At 39.5% G+C, this 15,580-nt stretch overlaps 1 protein-coding gene across 2 annotated transcripts in view; it reads left to right on the plus strand.

Moving 5' to 3' along the window:
* The window catches only part of fam102ab (family with sequence similarity 102 member Ab), a 54,669-nt gene that overhangs the window by 31,568 nt on the left and 7,521 nt on the right, over window positions 1-15,580 (plus strand). Inside the window, exons 3-10 of one of the 2 annotated variants that reach the window (XM_042337834.1) lie at window positions 366-395; window positions 2,392-2,508; window positions 3,913-3,959; window positions 9,560-9,714; window positions 11,221-11,325; window positions 11,626-11,893; window positions 14,160-14,281; window positions 15,029-15,098. In XM_042337834.1, coding sequence (XP_042193768.1) covers window positions 366-395; window positions 2,392-2,508; window positions 3,913-3,959; window positions 9,560-9,714; window positions 11,221-11,325; window positions 11,626-11,893; window positions 14,160-14,281; window positions 15,029-15,098 — 914 coding nt within the window. The remainder of the gene's footprint in view (window positions 1-365; window positions 396-2,391; window positions 2,509-3,912; window positions 3,960-9,559; window positions 9,715-11,220; window positions 11,326-11,625; window positions 11,894-14,159; window positions 14,282-15,028; window positions 15,099-15,580) is intronic. The other variant, XM_042337835.1, reaches the window with a different exon arrangement.

Raw genomic sequence — 15,580 nt, forward strand, 5'->3', positions numbered from 1 at the left:
AGCAGCAACTTGATACATTTTCATAATATTATTGAAATGGACAATTTTACACTATTAAAGCTTTTTAAAAGGAAACTTAATTTTCACATCTGATTACATACCAAAAGCTTCAATGATCCTTAGATTGCTTGCCTGCACTTTTAACTGAGGAATGATGAATTGTCCAAAGGGGGGAAAAAAACAATTTTAGTTGGAGGGTCAGAAGGCCTCATTTGACCTGACCTACATTTTGTGGGGAAAAACATTTGTGTAAAATTAACCTTTCCCCTGTATAACATGGCAATGCATTTTAGTGAACCTTCATGTATGTTCTGAAACATTGAATAGTTTGGAGAAATGAACCAGAATTTCTCATTATCTTGTAGGAACTGAAAGGTGGGAAGACGTTCTCAAAGGTAAGAGTCTAATATATACAATTAAACTGAGGGGTGGCGTTTTGTATTGTCCCGGAGTTTATGCAGTAAAGACAATTGAATAATAATCCTTGCATTTGATATAGCGATTTTCACATCTTCTTGACGTCTCAAAGCACTTCACAGAATATACTGTAAAGTGAATTGACTGTGTGGGTGAAATGCGGCAGCAAATTCCGCTCAGCTGTGTCCCACAAACAGTCATGGATTGAGTGACCAAATTATTATTATTATTTATTTTTCTTGAGGAATTATTATCAAGTGTGTGGAATAAGGAAAATTGCCCAAGGTTTCGCCCTTCCAGAAATCGAACCCAGGTCTCTCACTTACGAGACAAGTGCTCTCACCACTGAGCTACAGGATTCCACTTTAATTGTAGAATTAAATGAGGAAAGAATAATGCATAGAATTGCTTTATTTTACCTGTAACTATTCTTAAAGTAGCAAACTTAAGTCCCCTCAAAGAAAACCCTCAACTCCTCCCTAATCCAAACATGAATAAGGCTCCTGTTAATTTCTTGGCTGGGGAGATCTCCTGATCAGAATACACAATCGTACGTAGTCTAAGCAAAACAGGAACCCTTTCACACTTCCACATAGACAATGGCATGCAACAGGAAATGCCGTCAGTTCCGATATCTGCTAATGTAAATAAATATTAGGAAAAACACCAGTCCTCGGGATTGCATCTAATATTGAATTACTGATCAGTTTCTACACACCTATGTAAATTATTCTGTGTTTGGTCTCTAACTGTAATGTCTCTGTTCATCTACTAATCTACACATATATCAGCATTGTGCAACAGTCAGCAAAAAATGTTTACAATCTTATTTTTCCCAAAAGGGCCATATTAAAGTAACAGGACTCACTCATTTGTTTATGCCATCACTTACATTTTGTTTGTGTGTTTCTGTCAATGCTGTGCTCAGCAGAGCTGCTACATTGATGTCCAGTGGAAGACAGATGTATTAATTATACAATGAGCATGGTATAGCAAACTTATGTTTCCTCAAGCAAGTTTGCTGTACCATGCTCATTGCCATTTATAATATTTCTACTGAAGAGATTAGTAGATTACACACACCCAAGTACAGTAGAGCTCCCAAGCTGTTCTTGGACACTACCTTAGTAATATTGAAGATCTAAGAGCAAGCTGTCACTTGTCTTAGCTGCTGAACACTGTATGAAAGGGGGAACTTGACATTTGTGCCCTAACAGGAAAACTAGGAAACCCATGGAGTAAGAGAATTGAACCAATCAATGGTGTAAGGAGTTGCCTCACTATGTCTGTAGCAAAAGTTTTTGTATCTCCCCGCAAAAGAAATATTAATATCTTAGTTAAACATTTTCCAGTCATGTCCCAAAAGAGATTAATGATTCAGAACACTGTTGTTTCCTCATCCTTGCAGCCTTCAACAGTGACATTATTGCTACAGTCAACATTGCAGTTGCCCAATTGGATTAAATACTGACTTGCCACAGTGATAGTTCCAAGGTTACAGCCTTGTGCAATTTTGTTTTCAAACCTCCGAATTTGATGTCAGAGATTCACAAAAAAATTTCTTAGCCAAGTCCCTCAACATTTCACTGGGGTGGGGAAGTGAAATTGGCTGACTTTCAGGTTCTCAAGTCTCACATGATATTAAATGCAAGAGTTTTATTGAAGCATTATCAGAAGCTGAAGATGACTTGAGGCAGCAAAATCCCAGTGTTCAAATTGTTAAACATCGTGCCTCCTTTATAGTGTTCCTCTATTTATTTACCTTGTGAACAGTACAATCTGCACTGTCTAGAAGGACGATGACTCTTCCAGTTCTCGATTAATAAAGCCAGACATGCCATCAGATGTATATCCAAGAAACTGTGAGGCTACTGTGGCCGGATTTTCTTTGACTATTATAAGATGTTTGCAGTGAAGAATGTGTTGGAGGAGATTTGTATGATTCTATTTCAATTTTGTCTTTATCCCTACCAGCTTGGGTTTGCTGACCTTAATCTAGCGGAGTTTGCAGGTTCAGGCTCCACCGCACGCTGCTGTTTACTAGAGGGTTATGACACAAAGAACACTCGACAGGACAACTCCATCCTTAAGGTATTGTGGGAGATGAGAGGTTGTCAGATTTACAAAGACCTAAAGGAAAGAATTGTAAAGCTAGTTTCTGTAAATCAAGGATAAGAGAAATACATATGCTTAATAATAATAATAATCCTTGCATTTGATATAGCGCTTTTCACGTCGGGATGATGTCCCAAAGCGCTTCACAGAACACGCTGTAAAGTGAATTGACTGTATATTTGTGGGCGAACGCGGCAGCCAATTGTGCACAGCAATGTCCCACAAACAGTCGTAGATTAAAAATGTTTTTGGTTTTTTGGAGGGATTATTATTAGGCTCTGTGTGGAGTAAGGAAACTTGCCCAAGGTTTCGCCCTCTGCCTGGAATGTAAGGATTAACATCACAAAAGTTGTAATATTTATAACCTTTTGATGATGGCTGCAATGTTTAATCAACTTGCCTTGACCAGTTTCAATAATAGAAATAAAATAAACTGGTACACTTACAAAGTTCCACTTTTATTATTATAACATGTTGGAGAACTTCAAGTTAACCAGTTAAGAGAATGGATGCAATTTAATCTCTACGATGCATTATCATTGAATTAAAATACTGCTGCATGGTAATCAGCATTTCATTACCACTTCTCCCTAGTAAAAAAAACTAGCAATCCCAATTGTTCCTATAATTGCTGTATAATGGGTACATGTAAATAATTCCAGGACCATTTATTTTATTGGAGCTCAAAATGACTACTCATGTTTTACTCTCTTGATTTTGATGTCATCTAATATGGCCTTTAATCATTTCCAGTTACCCATTGTTATCTAACTTTAAAAGGTAGATCCTCCACGTTTCTCCCACCCAAAATCCTGGCCAAGAGGCAAGAGATGCATTTTCATACTTCTGCAAATTCTCTGTGGGAACCAGCTGTAAGAAATGCATAACTTCCCTGATGATTCTCCCATAAGCCTCACTCCTTGGTCTTCCTGTGACCGAGTGACTGACCTCGATTCATCCAGTTCCCCATCATGGCACAACTCAGACTGTGCATTTGTTACATGGGAAATTTCAGTCACGAATCTTTGCGGCTATCTGACACAATTTGTTTAGGTGCCTAGCCACTGTTTTGTACTTGGCAGTATCATCATCTCAGGGATCATGTGCATACTCATAATTTACACTAAACTTATATACATAAATATATTTTTCAAAAATATTCAATATTAAATATGCAACCCTCCCGAATCCAACACCCAGCTTGCAAACCCTTGACTGTCCAAAACTTTGGGACATCCTTCATCTAAGAAAAGCAATTTTGTTGTTGTTGTTACTTGACTTGCTTTAGAAATTTCAAGTACAAGTTTCTTAAGAAGCTACAAAACAAAGCAGCCATTTTTTTAAAAAATCACAAATGTTTCAATGTTTTTTTTCTTACAGGTCACAATAGGTATGCAACTGTTATCTGGAGATCCGTGCTTCAAAACGTACGTATTTGTAGTTTTTTTAAGTAAAGGTTAATTTCTATAGCTCTTTTTCCTGTGTAGTTTCCTGCTTCCACTTAAAAATACATAATATTGAAATAAATACTTTGATACCACCATCAATCCTCTGCAAAGGATCTTGAATTTTGCCAGCCTTCTCTTCCCCTCCCTGTGAGTGAAAACTTCAGTGGCAAGATAGCAGGTGAATTGTGACTACTGAAATGTAATGTTATTAAATTGTTGCTTCCCATTGCACTGCATTAATATATCAACAATGGAATCTCATTTTTTAAATATGAAGAATTGATAAATTAGACTTTTATATTAAAACAAATTCTAATTTTCATTTGTAGATATACAGTACTTTGGTGATATAGCAGTACAGCTGAACCAGTCTATTTAAAAATGATTGCCTTTTAAATGAAGATAGCTCTACAATTTGAGATGAGCAATCCACAGGATATCAAACTATTACAAAGTAATGAGTACCTGGTTGCTGCATGTTTAAGCAACATCAATTGGTAATCCTAGATATAATGCATCATTGATGTCTTCAGGGAACAAAGAATCCAATTTGTAGTAGTCCAATTGAAACTGGATAGTTTTAGCTTGTATAAGGCAACAACAAAATTACATTTGTATAGCGCCTTTCATGTCGGGAGGACGTCCCAAGGCTCTGGACAGACAGAGTTACGGACCCAAGCTGAGGGTTGGGAGGGGGAGGGAAGCAGGGAAATCGAAAGCGCGGTCGAAGAGATGGGTCTTAAAGGTGGCGAGGGAAGGGACGAGACGGAGGGATTGCTGAGGGTGGGTGCAGAGTGGCGGAAGGCCCGCCTGACGATAGTGGGCGAGCAACGCGGGGGGCGTGAAGCAGGCCAGAGCCCGCTGAGCGGAGGGAGGGAACAGGGTGGTAGGGGATGAGGAGGTCAGAGAGGTAGGGGGGAGCAAGACTGTGGAGGGCTTTAAAGGTGAGGACTAGGATCTTGAACTGTATCCTCTGTATGATGGAAAGCCAGTGGAGTTGGGCGAGGATGGGGGTGATAGGGTCGCGGAGCCTGTTGCAGGAGAGGACACAGGCTGCAGAGTTCTGGATGAACTGCAGCCTGTGGAGGGAGGAGTTGGGGAGGCCAACAAGCAATGAGTTTGCATAGTCGAGCCTCGATGTAATGAAGGCATGTATGAGGGTTTCGGTGGCCTGCGGTGTGAGACAGTGTCGGAGCCGGGCGACGTTGCGGAGGTGGGGGAGACCAAACACGTTTGTAGTGTTCTAAGCACCCAAAGATACTGCAGTGCATGAAGGGTGTTTTAAATGGAAGTTGTTACTCAGGAGAGCTCAATTGTGGTGAGCGAGCCAAAAGTTTAGCTCCGTTTGTCCAATTCTGTGTTTTATGGAGAAAGATTGAGAGGAGTTACGGTTCACCTGCTCTCTACCTGTGAGAATCTCTTCAACAAACAGTGACAGGGACTGGGGGGGGTTAGTTATCAAAGGTTTGAAACGTTGGGGCTGTTTGTGCCAGAGCAGAGACGGTTAAGATTTTGTTTTTTTAAGAGGATTTGGGAAGAATCGTTAGTTTGATGCGAAAGGGATTGTTATGTGGAACAGTAATTGGATTTTTGTGAACTTGCAATATCTTAATGTATTGGGTATAAATGTTGTGGAAATGTTTTTATGCAGAATTGTTTGGCTTTAATATTTTGATCAAAATTTAATCTTATGTAACACGTGATGAAGATGTAACATTACTAATTTTGTGATCTTATAAATAGTTTTGAATAAAATCAAAGGACACTTTTTATTAGTTGTGGGTGGTTCAAAAATCTGGGACTATATTTTGAGGACTCTATCCTGCAGCATGCTGTAGCAGACTTTTTTTTATCAGTTTGGCTTATATTCCTGACTCTTGTCACCAGTATTAGATAGGGCAGCAAGCAAGCGGAGCATGGAAAGAGGGAACTTGATAAAATCTATAAAATCTAAACTAGAGTTGAGAGGCCTAATTCATACCGATCTTGGTGTCTGACCTGTTATCTTCTGTTGAATGTAGTTTTACACTTAAGAGTATTGGATTGTGGCTCTCTGAAGTTCGAATTGGCATGCCTTGAAGCACAGTTTGGTTCCTCAAGGCTACAGCTTTGTATGTCAGCAGTAGATCAGGAGTGTGGATCTCATTATTCTTTTGGGATGCACAGCTTCAGAAATTATATATCTTACAGCATGTTGTGCAAAAGAAGAATCCTGCTAATTGGTTTCAACCTTTTCCACCTCATGAATTTCCCCTATGAATTAGCTGCTTCCCAAAATATCTGGTAAATTCAGTGGAGCTTCACATCAATTCCAATGTCGTCAATAGATTATGTAGTGCCATAATATCCAATGACAAAGCTTACTTTTGAAGCGATTCTTGCCATCAGTACAATAACAACAATAATTTACATTTATGTAACGACCTTCACAAGGGGTAATGTCCCGGAGCGCTTTAAGTACTACTTTAAGAATGTATTTCATAGAATTTTAGCTTCCTTTTGTTCATCAGAATTTTCTAAACTCCTCTAGTCAGAGCAACTAGGTCAGGATATTTTAATGATTGCGTCTTCAGAATTGTGTTAATTCTATTTCCTTGCGCAATAACTCCTTCAAGTTAACTCGCCTTTTAAGATATAGCCAGCATTGCATTGAAATAGGAATATTTATTAAGTAAGACTGGATTATTTTTAAAAACATTAGGAAATGCAAGATCCTGCCTATTCTGAAATATCAAGACAAGCTTTTTCTATATGGTAAATCACAGGTAGCCTGTGTATGGGAGGAAGCGCTATTCCCAGAGAGTGGAAGGGCAGGCCTCCATTGTTGCCATTATGTTGGGCAAAGCTGAGTTTTAATAAACATTCAATTTGTCTGTTTCAACTGTTGGGAGTTTCTACTTGAACAGGGGCTCTATATATGGAACAATAGCCCGTTGACGCAGCCTAAGGAACCCAAACTGGTTTGAGTGACACTCTTCAGATGAAGGTGTGCACACTGATTCTCCATTAATGACGGAAGAGGCTAAAAATGTACTTAATCTTTTTCTTCCCCAACGTAATGATAACAGTGGAATGGTACAGAACAGGATCAGCACAGCTGCGTAAGCTGTGAATAGCACCATGCTCACATGGTTTAATTTCATCAGCAAGAATTAGGAAATTTAACCTTCTGGAAATGACAATTTGTATTCTTTAATTGAGTCAGTCGATTAGTGCAGTTCTAATGAGATCGGGAATTGGTTTAGCACTCTGGTCCTTTCATTCTACTTACTAGTATTGAACATTAAAAATTTAAAGAACATTATAGATATAAAAAACTGTTTTGAAATCTGCTGAATACAATGCAAAATGACATTTGAGTAGCACCTTTCATGTCGGGAGGACGTCCCAAGCTCTGGATACATTTCAACCTGAAGTGTAACTTCTAAAATAAATGTGACTGAAAGTGAAGTCTGTATGTGTGGTGAGTTTGAGAAGGCTGGAGTTACTGTTTTGAGTAGGAGAGCTAGAAGCAAATTCATTCCTTTTTTAGTTACTGTTTCAGAGAATGCTGAGCTTTTTTTAAAAAAAGCTTTCACCTTTTAATGTGCAATAACCGGCAGATTACATTTATAGTTGGCCACTTGTTAGTTGACTCATCGCTCACCATCTCAAAACAGTATGGTCTCATCACACAAGATTGGTTTGGTTGAAGAAGGTCCTTCAGCACAATTTATCTAATAGTTCCAAAAAACCAGACCTACCATCTATCCATCCTTGCATCAAGCTGTTTTTTTTTAAAAAAACGAGTCTGGTATCCTGGCCTCAACCACCTTTCCCGTAATTAATTAACCTTTAGGTAAATACAAACTTCCTACCATCTGTCCTGCAATTCCCTTTGCAACTCTACTTTGCAGCTCTCATGTAATGTATTTCGGGATAGATTCTATTTAAAATTAAGTCTGTTTTTTGTGTCATCTGTGACAGACAAAACAACCTACATTATTCTTCAGATTTAGAGCTAATTGGACCATAATCTTGTACTGAACAACAAAAGCTGCTCATTTGGGAAGCCTAATCTTTCTGTGGCTATAAACCTCTTTTACACTGCTTGTTTCATTTTATAAAGGTTTGTAATGGCGTATGTGGCATTTCAGATTTTCTTAAGGTATTATGTTCATATAAGGAATATCTTGATAATTGTCATTCATCATTCAGCAATGCAGTCTTTGCAAAAGTTCACATTACACCCATTCTTGTAAAACTTGTGATGTTGTCATACTTGTCATACTGCAGCAAAAAAAGCTATTGTGTGCTAGTTCTGGCTTTTCAAGTTCAGAGTTGATAAGAATGTTGTAACATAGAAATGTTGAATTGAAAGGGGAAGATTCCCAGTGATGCACTGACTTGCTTCATTCTTCCCAGCAGTTGCCTTTATGACGAGTTCCTAATCTGAGTCTGGTTATCTCAGATAATTTTAGGGATTTACAAGTGGAATATGGAGGGAAAATGCATCAAACTATGCCTTCCTCTTGAAACCAGTGACTTAAGACTACAATAGAAACCAGTGACTATTCAAAAAGAGAAAGGAGTTTCTCCTCGTGTCCTGGCTTGTTAGTCTGGCTTAGTTTATAGCATTCTTGCCTCTGGGTTAGAGAGTTGTGCATTCAAACTCTGTTCTGGGGCTTTGAGGTCAGTCTGGACTGACACTCTAGTACATTGCTGGGGGAGCACTGTATTTTTTAGCAGATGTGCCATCCTTCCGACGAGGCAACTGAGGTCTGTCTGTCTTCACCATCCTGCCCCACCTATGTCTCACTATTCTTCGAGAAATAGGTAGGGTAGTACAACAGTGAAGAGACTAATTTATGCCCCACTCTCAGTTGCTGTTAATTATCTGCAACTGGAACAAGAATTTAAACAAGAAAGGACCCAATTGCACGAGTGACTTACAACAGATTCCTTTGATTTGATTCTTCCCTCTGGAATCTCACATCTGCCTAGTACAGAAGCCAACCTAGGTTAATTGTTTGCTATTCTGAATGCTAGGCCCCTTACTGGAAAGTGTATATCAATTGATGGTTGGATTGGACCCTGCTGGAATGGCCTAAGAGTTGAATTGCTTGCTAGCTTTCACTGTCTAGACTGTTGAATGGGGGGGAAAAAGGCTACCGATATTCTCATGGAGCTCAAACCAAATGGAGAGAATGACCAATTTTATCTTGTACGGATTGTTGGTCAGGACACCAGATTGGGCAATTGAGGTTCCTGCTCTTGATTGCTATCTTTGTTGTAGAAAAGTGCACGTGTGGCATCAAGTGAACAAAGATCTAGAACCTATCCAACCTCTCGGAATACAAATGACATTTAGGCTCAAGTAACAGCTGTACAAATTGTACAAACTACCCTAAAGGGTGCAAGTTACCTTGATAGACCATCTCCCCAGGAGTAGTTTGCATGAAATGTTGCAATCTGATTTGTGCTGATCATCAACTTTGTGTGAGGCCAATTAATGACTTAATTAAAAATTCATAGACTACAAATAAAACTTCCAGAGTTTTAAAATGTCACTTTTTTTTAAAATGTATTGTTTTTTGCAGGCCTCCTTCTACTGCCAAGTCTATCTCATTCCCAGGCCAAGATAGCTCCTTGCAGCTGGACTGTAAGGGAGATGGCACCACAGACAACAATGTCGCTCCTGGTGGCTTGAATTCAGTGAGACAGCCAAAACCTCGGCCTCCCGCACTCAGCTCAGGTAAATATATAATTCAAATAGCATAATCTTAAGGAATTTCCCCAGCCATCTGCTTTTCTTTGCAGACAGGTCATGGGTGCCTACACTTGCTACTCCCAAGGAGAGCAAGTTAGTAAACAACGTTTGACCACAACAACGTTATTTTTCCTTCTCTCCCCTTGCCCTACCCCTCACGCTGAATATGGATAGTGGTATAGTGCTACCCCAACCAGTGACTCCCTCCCTACCAGTGGTTGTCTGTGAACCCGGGCCTGAGTGTTACCTAGAATAGTGAATATCACAATTTCTTCCTTCCCTAACCTACACTGTTCTATGGCAAGCGAGCCTGGTCCAAAGCTCCCATTATTGTTAAAGCTAATAGAGCCACTATAACTCTGTCCCATAATGTATAATACAGCTCTGCCCAGTACAGGAGAAACATCAGTCCTGGGTGCAATACTGAAAGCAGGATTCCTCTGACTTTTAGGTTGTATTCAGTTCTAAGTGTTGAATTCCTAGTAGTAGTGTTTTGAATATACAGTACACTCTTTTTTAAATCTGAAGCCTTGCAGCAAAGTCCTACAAAAATAATAACACTTGCATTTGATATAGCATCTATCATATTGTTGAGATGTCACAAAGCATTTCACATGACATACTATAAAATGAATTGATTGTGCATTCTGTGGGCAAACATATAAAACTGTACAAGTCTAAAGCGTGCCTTGCAAGCCCTGGGTGCTATGCAAGTGAAGTTTTTATTTCCAACTGTTTTACAATCCATCTTTCGTACCCCAGCAGGCCTCTCTGTTGATTTGATGTTGATTGAGCTGATCTCACTTTTTGCATTCTACTCCTAGACCCCGTAAATCACACTCGCATCTCGGGGTTTGTTCAGTCTGTGAACTGCATTGCATGCCAGTTATTTTTGTGGCATATCTCCAGCATTCCTAACTGTCTTCCATTATCCTGTCAGCAGGACCATCAATTTGACTAAAATAGTGGACTCTCTTCCTCAAATGATGGCAGTGAGCCAATTGTAGATGAATTTAAGCGATTTCAAATAGGAAAACAGAAATCTTACATTTTTGGAAATTGTTGTAAGCTTTTAGAGTTTTCATTTCATGACTTAACATAAGAACTCCATTAAATGTCCCATGTATCGTACTGGATATATTTATCATGGAAGGATGATCAGACCTTCAGATTCCAGGGTACAGCTAAGCACAGTATTTGGCCTCTCAATTGCCATTCATTAAGTCAGTGTTTTGATATAGGAGCAAGTCATACTTGTGATATCACAACAACAACTTGCAGTAATATAGCACCCTTCAGGCCTTGGGACATTCTCCCAAAGTGAAAGGAGCTACACAAATGTAATTATGTTGTCATTGTTATGTAATTTGTGTTCTGCTGTCCAAAATTCGTATTCATCTTGTTACATGGGTGTTCGTGTTTTTTTCCTGCTCCACAGTGTAAAAAGGAATTTAAAACTATTTCGCAATAACCTTAACCCCTTTCACCTAGGTCTGACTGAGGAAGCTGAGCAGACCCCGTCCAGCCCAGATGAAGTGTTTCAAATTGGCCACTCTCGGAATTCCAGCTATGCCAGTCAGCATTCGAAAGTGTCCGGTAAGTATTTTGCGTGAGCTGGTTAAATAAATAAATCGATCAATCCCTCGCATGAGATACTAGCACTGAATATTGAAATCTCAAAATTGTTTCCCAAGAATGGTTACAAACACTAGTAACTGTGCATTTGTCGGCAAATGTAACAGCCATTTGGGCATAGCAAAGTCCCACAAAAAACCATAGGGGATTTATTCATCGGGTGAATTGTTGGATGAAACTCCCTTCTCTGATCATGTAGTGAAATCTTGCGACCATTCGATGATCCTTTCGCTGAAATTCATCATTGATTTTAAAATTCAGGTTACAGCACTGAACACTCCCGATCCTCAAGCCTGTCAGACCTAACCCACCGGCGTAATACGTCGAGTAGTAGCAGTGCCTCAGGAGGGCTCAGTATAACTGTTGAGAGCACAGAAGGCGAGAAGGAACACAAACTGGAAAAACCACCTCGGCCTCCGAGGCCCACACTGCCACCTGACAGGCCATCCAGGTACACAGCTGTTCTGTTTAAAAGAGGTAGTTCCCTATCTCTGGATAGTGCACATCCTGATAGCAGGACCCATAGAAGGTGAGACCACAGAATATTACGTGTGCAATTTGATTTGAAGGGTGTTAATTGTTTTTAATGATACTGTTGTAGATCAAGTACATAACTGTCTGTGTGTGCGTGTGTGTGTTTTCTGATAGAATTAAAAATGTTTAGTATCTGAGATGTACTATGTTCACTCCAGAACATCACAAAATATCTTTAACCGACCACTTTTCTTATATTTAAAAAGTGCAGTGTTTTAATAATTTACATTGTGAATTTTGTGGTCTGTTCTAACACCGGATTACTGTCATAAAACACTAGCGATATTTCATCGTGCTCTATGGTTAGTCACATTTTATGATGACAGTAAAATATTACATTGGGCGGGCTCTGTGATTACAGTGACTTTATGGTGCCCCGTTACACAGTGCTCAATGGTAACGGTGACATGACATGGTGCTCAATGATAACAGTGAAGCATTACACAGTGTTCAATGGGTATCTGGCATTCCTCAGTACTTTATAGTTGCCATGACACTTTACATGGCATGTTCCATGGTAATAATAATAATAATCCTTGCATTTGATATAGTGCTTTTCACGTCTTCTAGACGTCTTAACCGTATTGCATGGTGCTATTATGGTAACAGTGATGTATTACATGGCATATCCTATCACCCTGTTCACTTAATTGTGGGGAACTTATTGTTTTTGGTTTTAAATCTCCAAATTACTGAGCTTTCTGACTGCACTCTTCATTTCTGAATATGCAATTTAGTGATATGCCTCTCTCGCACCTTAACGCCTTACAACATAGGAACACTTTTCAAGAATAGAATATTGTGAAGGGGTAGACAAACTAAGTATTACAATGGGGGTGAAATCACTCATTGATCTATAATAGTAATTATTGCATTTGGTACAATCTTTAACTGTGTTGAAATGTCTAATAGTTCACACAGTGATGTCCTTTTAAGTAAAGTGACACTGTGACAGCTAAACTACAGCAACAATGTTCCCCACACATAAGATGAATAACAAACACCTCAAAAAAAATGTGTGTGTATGACTTTAGAAAAAGGAGGGAAGGGCCCTGGTTACTTATTTGCAGAGAATTTGGGTCAAGAGCCTAGGCTTGGGGGACACCAGAGTGTGCATGCGGTATTGTTGGCGTTTGCAGGTTCATCAGGAACCAAGTAGGAAGAATCCCTAGTGACTGCTCCTTTCCTCCAAATTCTGCCGTGCCAAGCTGTCTGGCCTATCGATCGTCAAGTGTCCTGAAGTACTGCAGTCTTGTCTGAGTTGGATTCAGATTGCCAAGACTGTCACAGAGCATCACCTCAATTCCAAATTTCCATTGCCAGGTGTGTTGACTTGGAAGCAACTCACCGCACCTCTACCAGGAGCATGGCCAATTGACATTTCAAAACTTTGTCAGTTTAAGCAAAGAAAAAAAAATCAGAAATACATTTACAAAGAATGTACATTTACAAAATGAATTGGAGTGGTACAACGGCACATTACTAGTGTTGGAGTTATGAATTGTCTTTAGAGCCGTGAATTCAGCAATTTTCTTCTCTATGAAACAAATAATGTCATACATAGAATAGTAAGTTTTGCTTAAGAACTGTAATATCCAATTGAGTTGACTGAACATTAACCCTGGAAGCTCTGACTGCCATTTGTTGTAGGTAAATGCACCATTCTGTATGAAATTGAACCATAATAAGAATTATTATTATTATTATTATGCCTGCCAGGAGGAACCCAAGTTATTTGCTGGCTTGTTCAGTTAACTGATCCCAGTCTGGCGAGCGAAAGCGTTTCAAGGGCCATTACTCCCTCCTTTGACTCCCCGATGGAAAGTGTATTTTGAGGGAGAATAATATCAAGCTTGGCACCAATGCTTACACAGTCAAATAGCCTGCCAATGTTTCTGCCTGAGCCTCCACATACAGGAAATGCAGTGTTTGGGGAAAAAAAGGGAGGGGGTGGAGGAGGTGCAACGGCAACTACATGCACTTATAGTGCCTTTCGTGTAGGAACATTTCTCAGTGTTTTAAGAGCCTGAGTGCGAGCCCAAATAGGGATGGAGGTAGGAGGTTTTTAGACGGGTTTTGAAAGCCATGTGGGAAAGGTGCAATGTGGAGGAATTTGAGGAGAGAGTGAAGTGGAGGGGGAGAGGGGCCAGACTTTTTCTATAAATACATCAGCATTGTGAAGTCATTGTATCATTCATGTGTCCTTTATTAATTCTGAAATGTGTAGTGCTGAGAGTGCTAATGGATTCTCCCTCCCTCAGGCGGAAGAAGGAGACTGTGGAGAGTCAGCCCACTTGGGTTGACGACACCAGAATCGATGCAGATGATATTGTCGAAAAAATTGTGCAGAGTCAGGATTTCACAGATGTCAGTAATGCTGAAGGTAAGCTTGCCATATATTTTCTCTTTCCTTCCCACACCCCCAATTCACGTCCATCCAATCCTCGACCGAGAATCGGGAGCAGGCTGATGGCTATCACTGAAACAAACCTAACGAAACGTAATTTTCGAAAAGAATCAGGGCATCAAAAGTCTTGGCTGTTTTCTAACCTATTCCATTAAGGGAATTCAGATTAAAATTCTGTACTAATGCAATGCACTAAAATAATCTCTTTCGTGTGCAATTTAAGGAATCTTCGTATTTCTAAATTATTTAATCCAAATTTTTTAAAAAGGCAAGATATATATATGTAATTGGCTGTCTGCAAATTGGCTGCCACATTGCCTACAAAACACACATCACTACACTTTATGGAAAATGTGAAGTTTGAGGCGTCTTCCTGAAATGATGAGGTACTATATCAAATGTAAGGATTATTACTATAATTAATTATCCCTCACTGATCCAACAGGTGAGTTTGAGACCAAATCATGTGCCTTGGCCTTCATGGCATGGCCTTCATGTGTCCTCTTGGCTTCAAGTATTTGAGGCACGAGTCTAAAGCCTTGAACAAATAACATAAATAGCAGGAAATTATGCTCACAAGATATCAAACCGGCAGCTATAATTTACAAGTTACTTGCAGAACCATAGCATTGGCCAGGAAGTGGTCTGAGATTTATCTCATTCTCCCTGTTGAGAAGTAAACCAGGAACTGCATTTAGATTAATGTTACTTATTCTGTTGCAGACAGTAATTTGAGGCTGTTTGTGAGCAGAGATGGAACGACAGCACTGAGTGGTATCCAGCTGGGAAACAGGTAGGTTTCTTAAAATTGCTTATTTATCCCAGTGACTGCTGAGAGCCCAATCTGAAAATAGTTCTAGACATTGTATCATCTGGTGTTTAAGACACCCGGCTTATTCTTCAAGTTCATTTTAGGGTAAGAGGTTTTAAGCATCTAAACACAGAGCTTTGTAATGCATTATAATGGCTTATTTTGCTGACTATTCCGGAGCTGAAATCTTGTTAGTAGTATGTGTTGTGAACGCCACCTCCTGACTTGCTTGCAAAGTTGCAGGCGGAAGCCAACCTTAACAGTACTACAAGAAAGAGTTGCATCTGTATTTGAACTGGTGAAATACTATTCAGATTTTTAGGGGCAGCTTTATGGGAGACTTTTACTAGATTATGGGGGCCAGCAAAATTCATTTTATATTCTATATCATCAGATCCAACCAGCAATGGTTAACAAGAGGTAATGGCAATAACTTGCTTTTGTATACTTTGGTACCTTATTAC

Source organism: Callorhinchus milii, unplaced genomic scaffold (genome assembly GCF_018977255.1).
Source record: "Callorhinchus milii isolate IMCB2004 unplaced genomic scaffold, IMCB_Cmil_1.0 Scaffold8, whole genome shotgun sequence".
NCBI lineage: Eukaryota > Metazoa > Chordata > Chondrichthyes > Chimaeriformes > Callorhinchidae > Callorhinchus > Callorhinchus milii.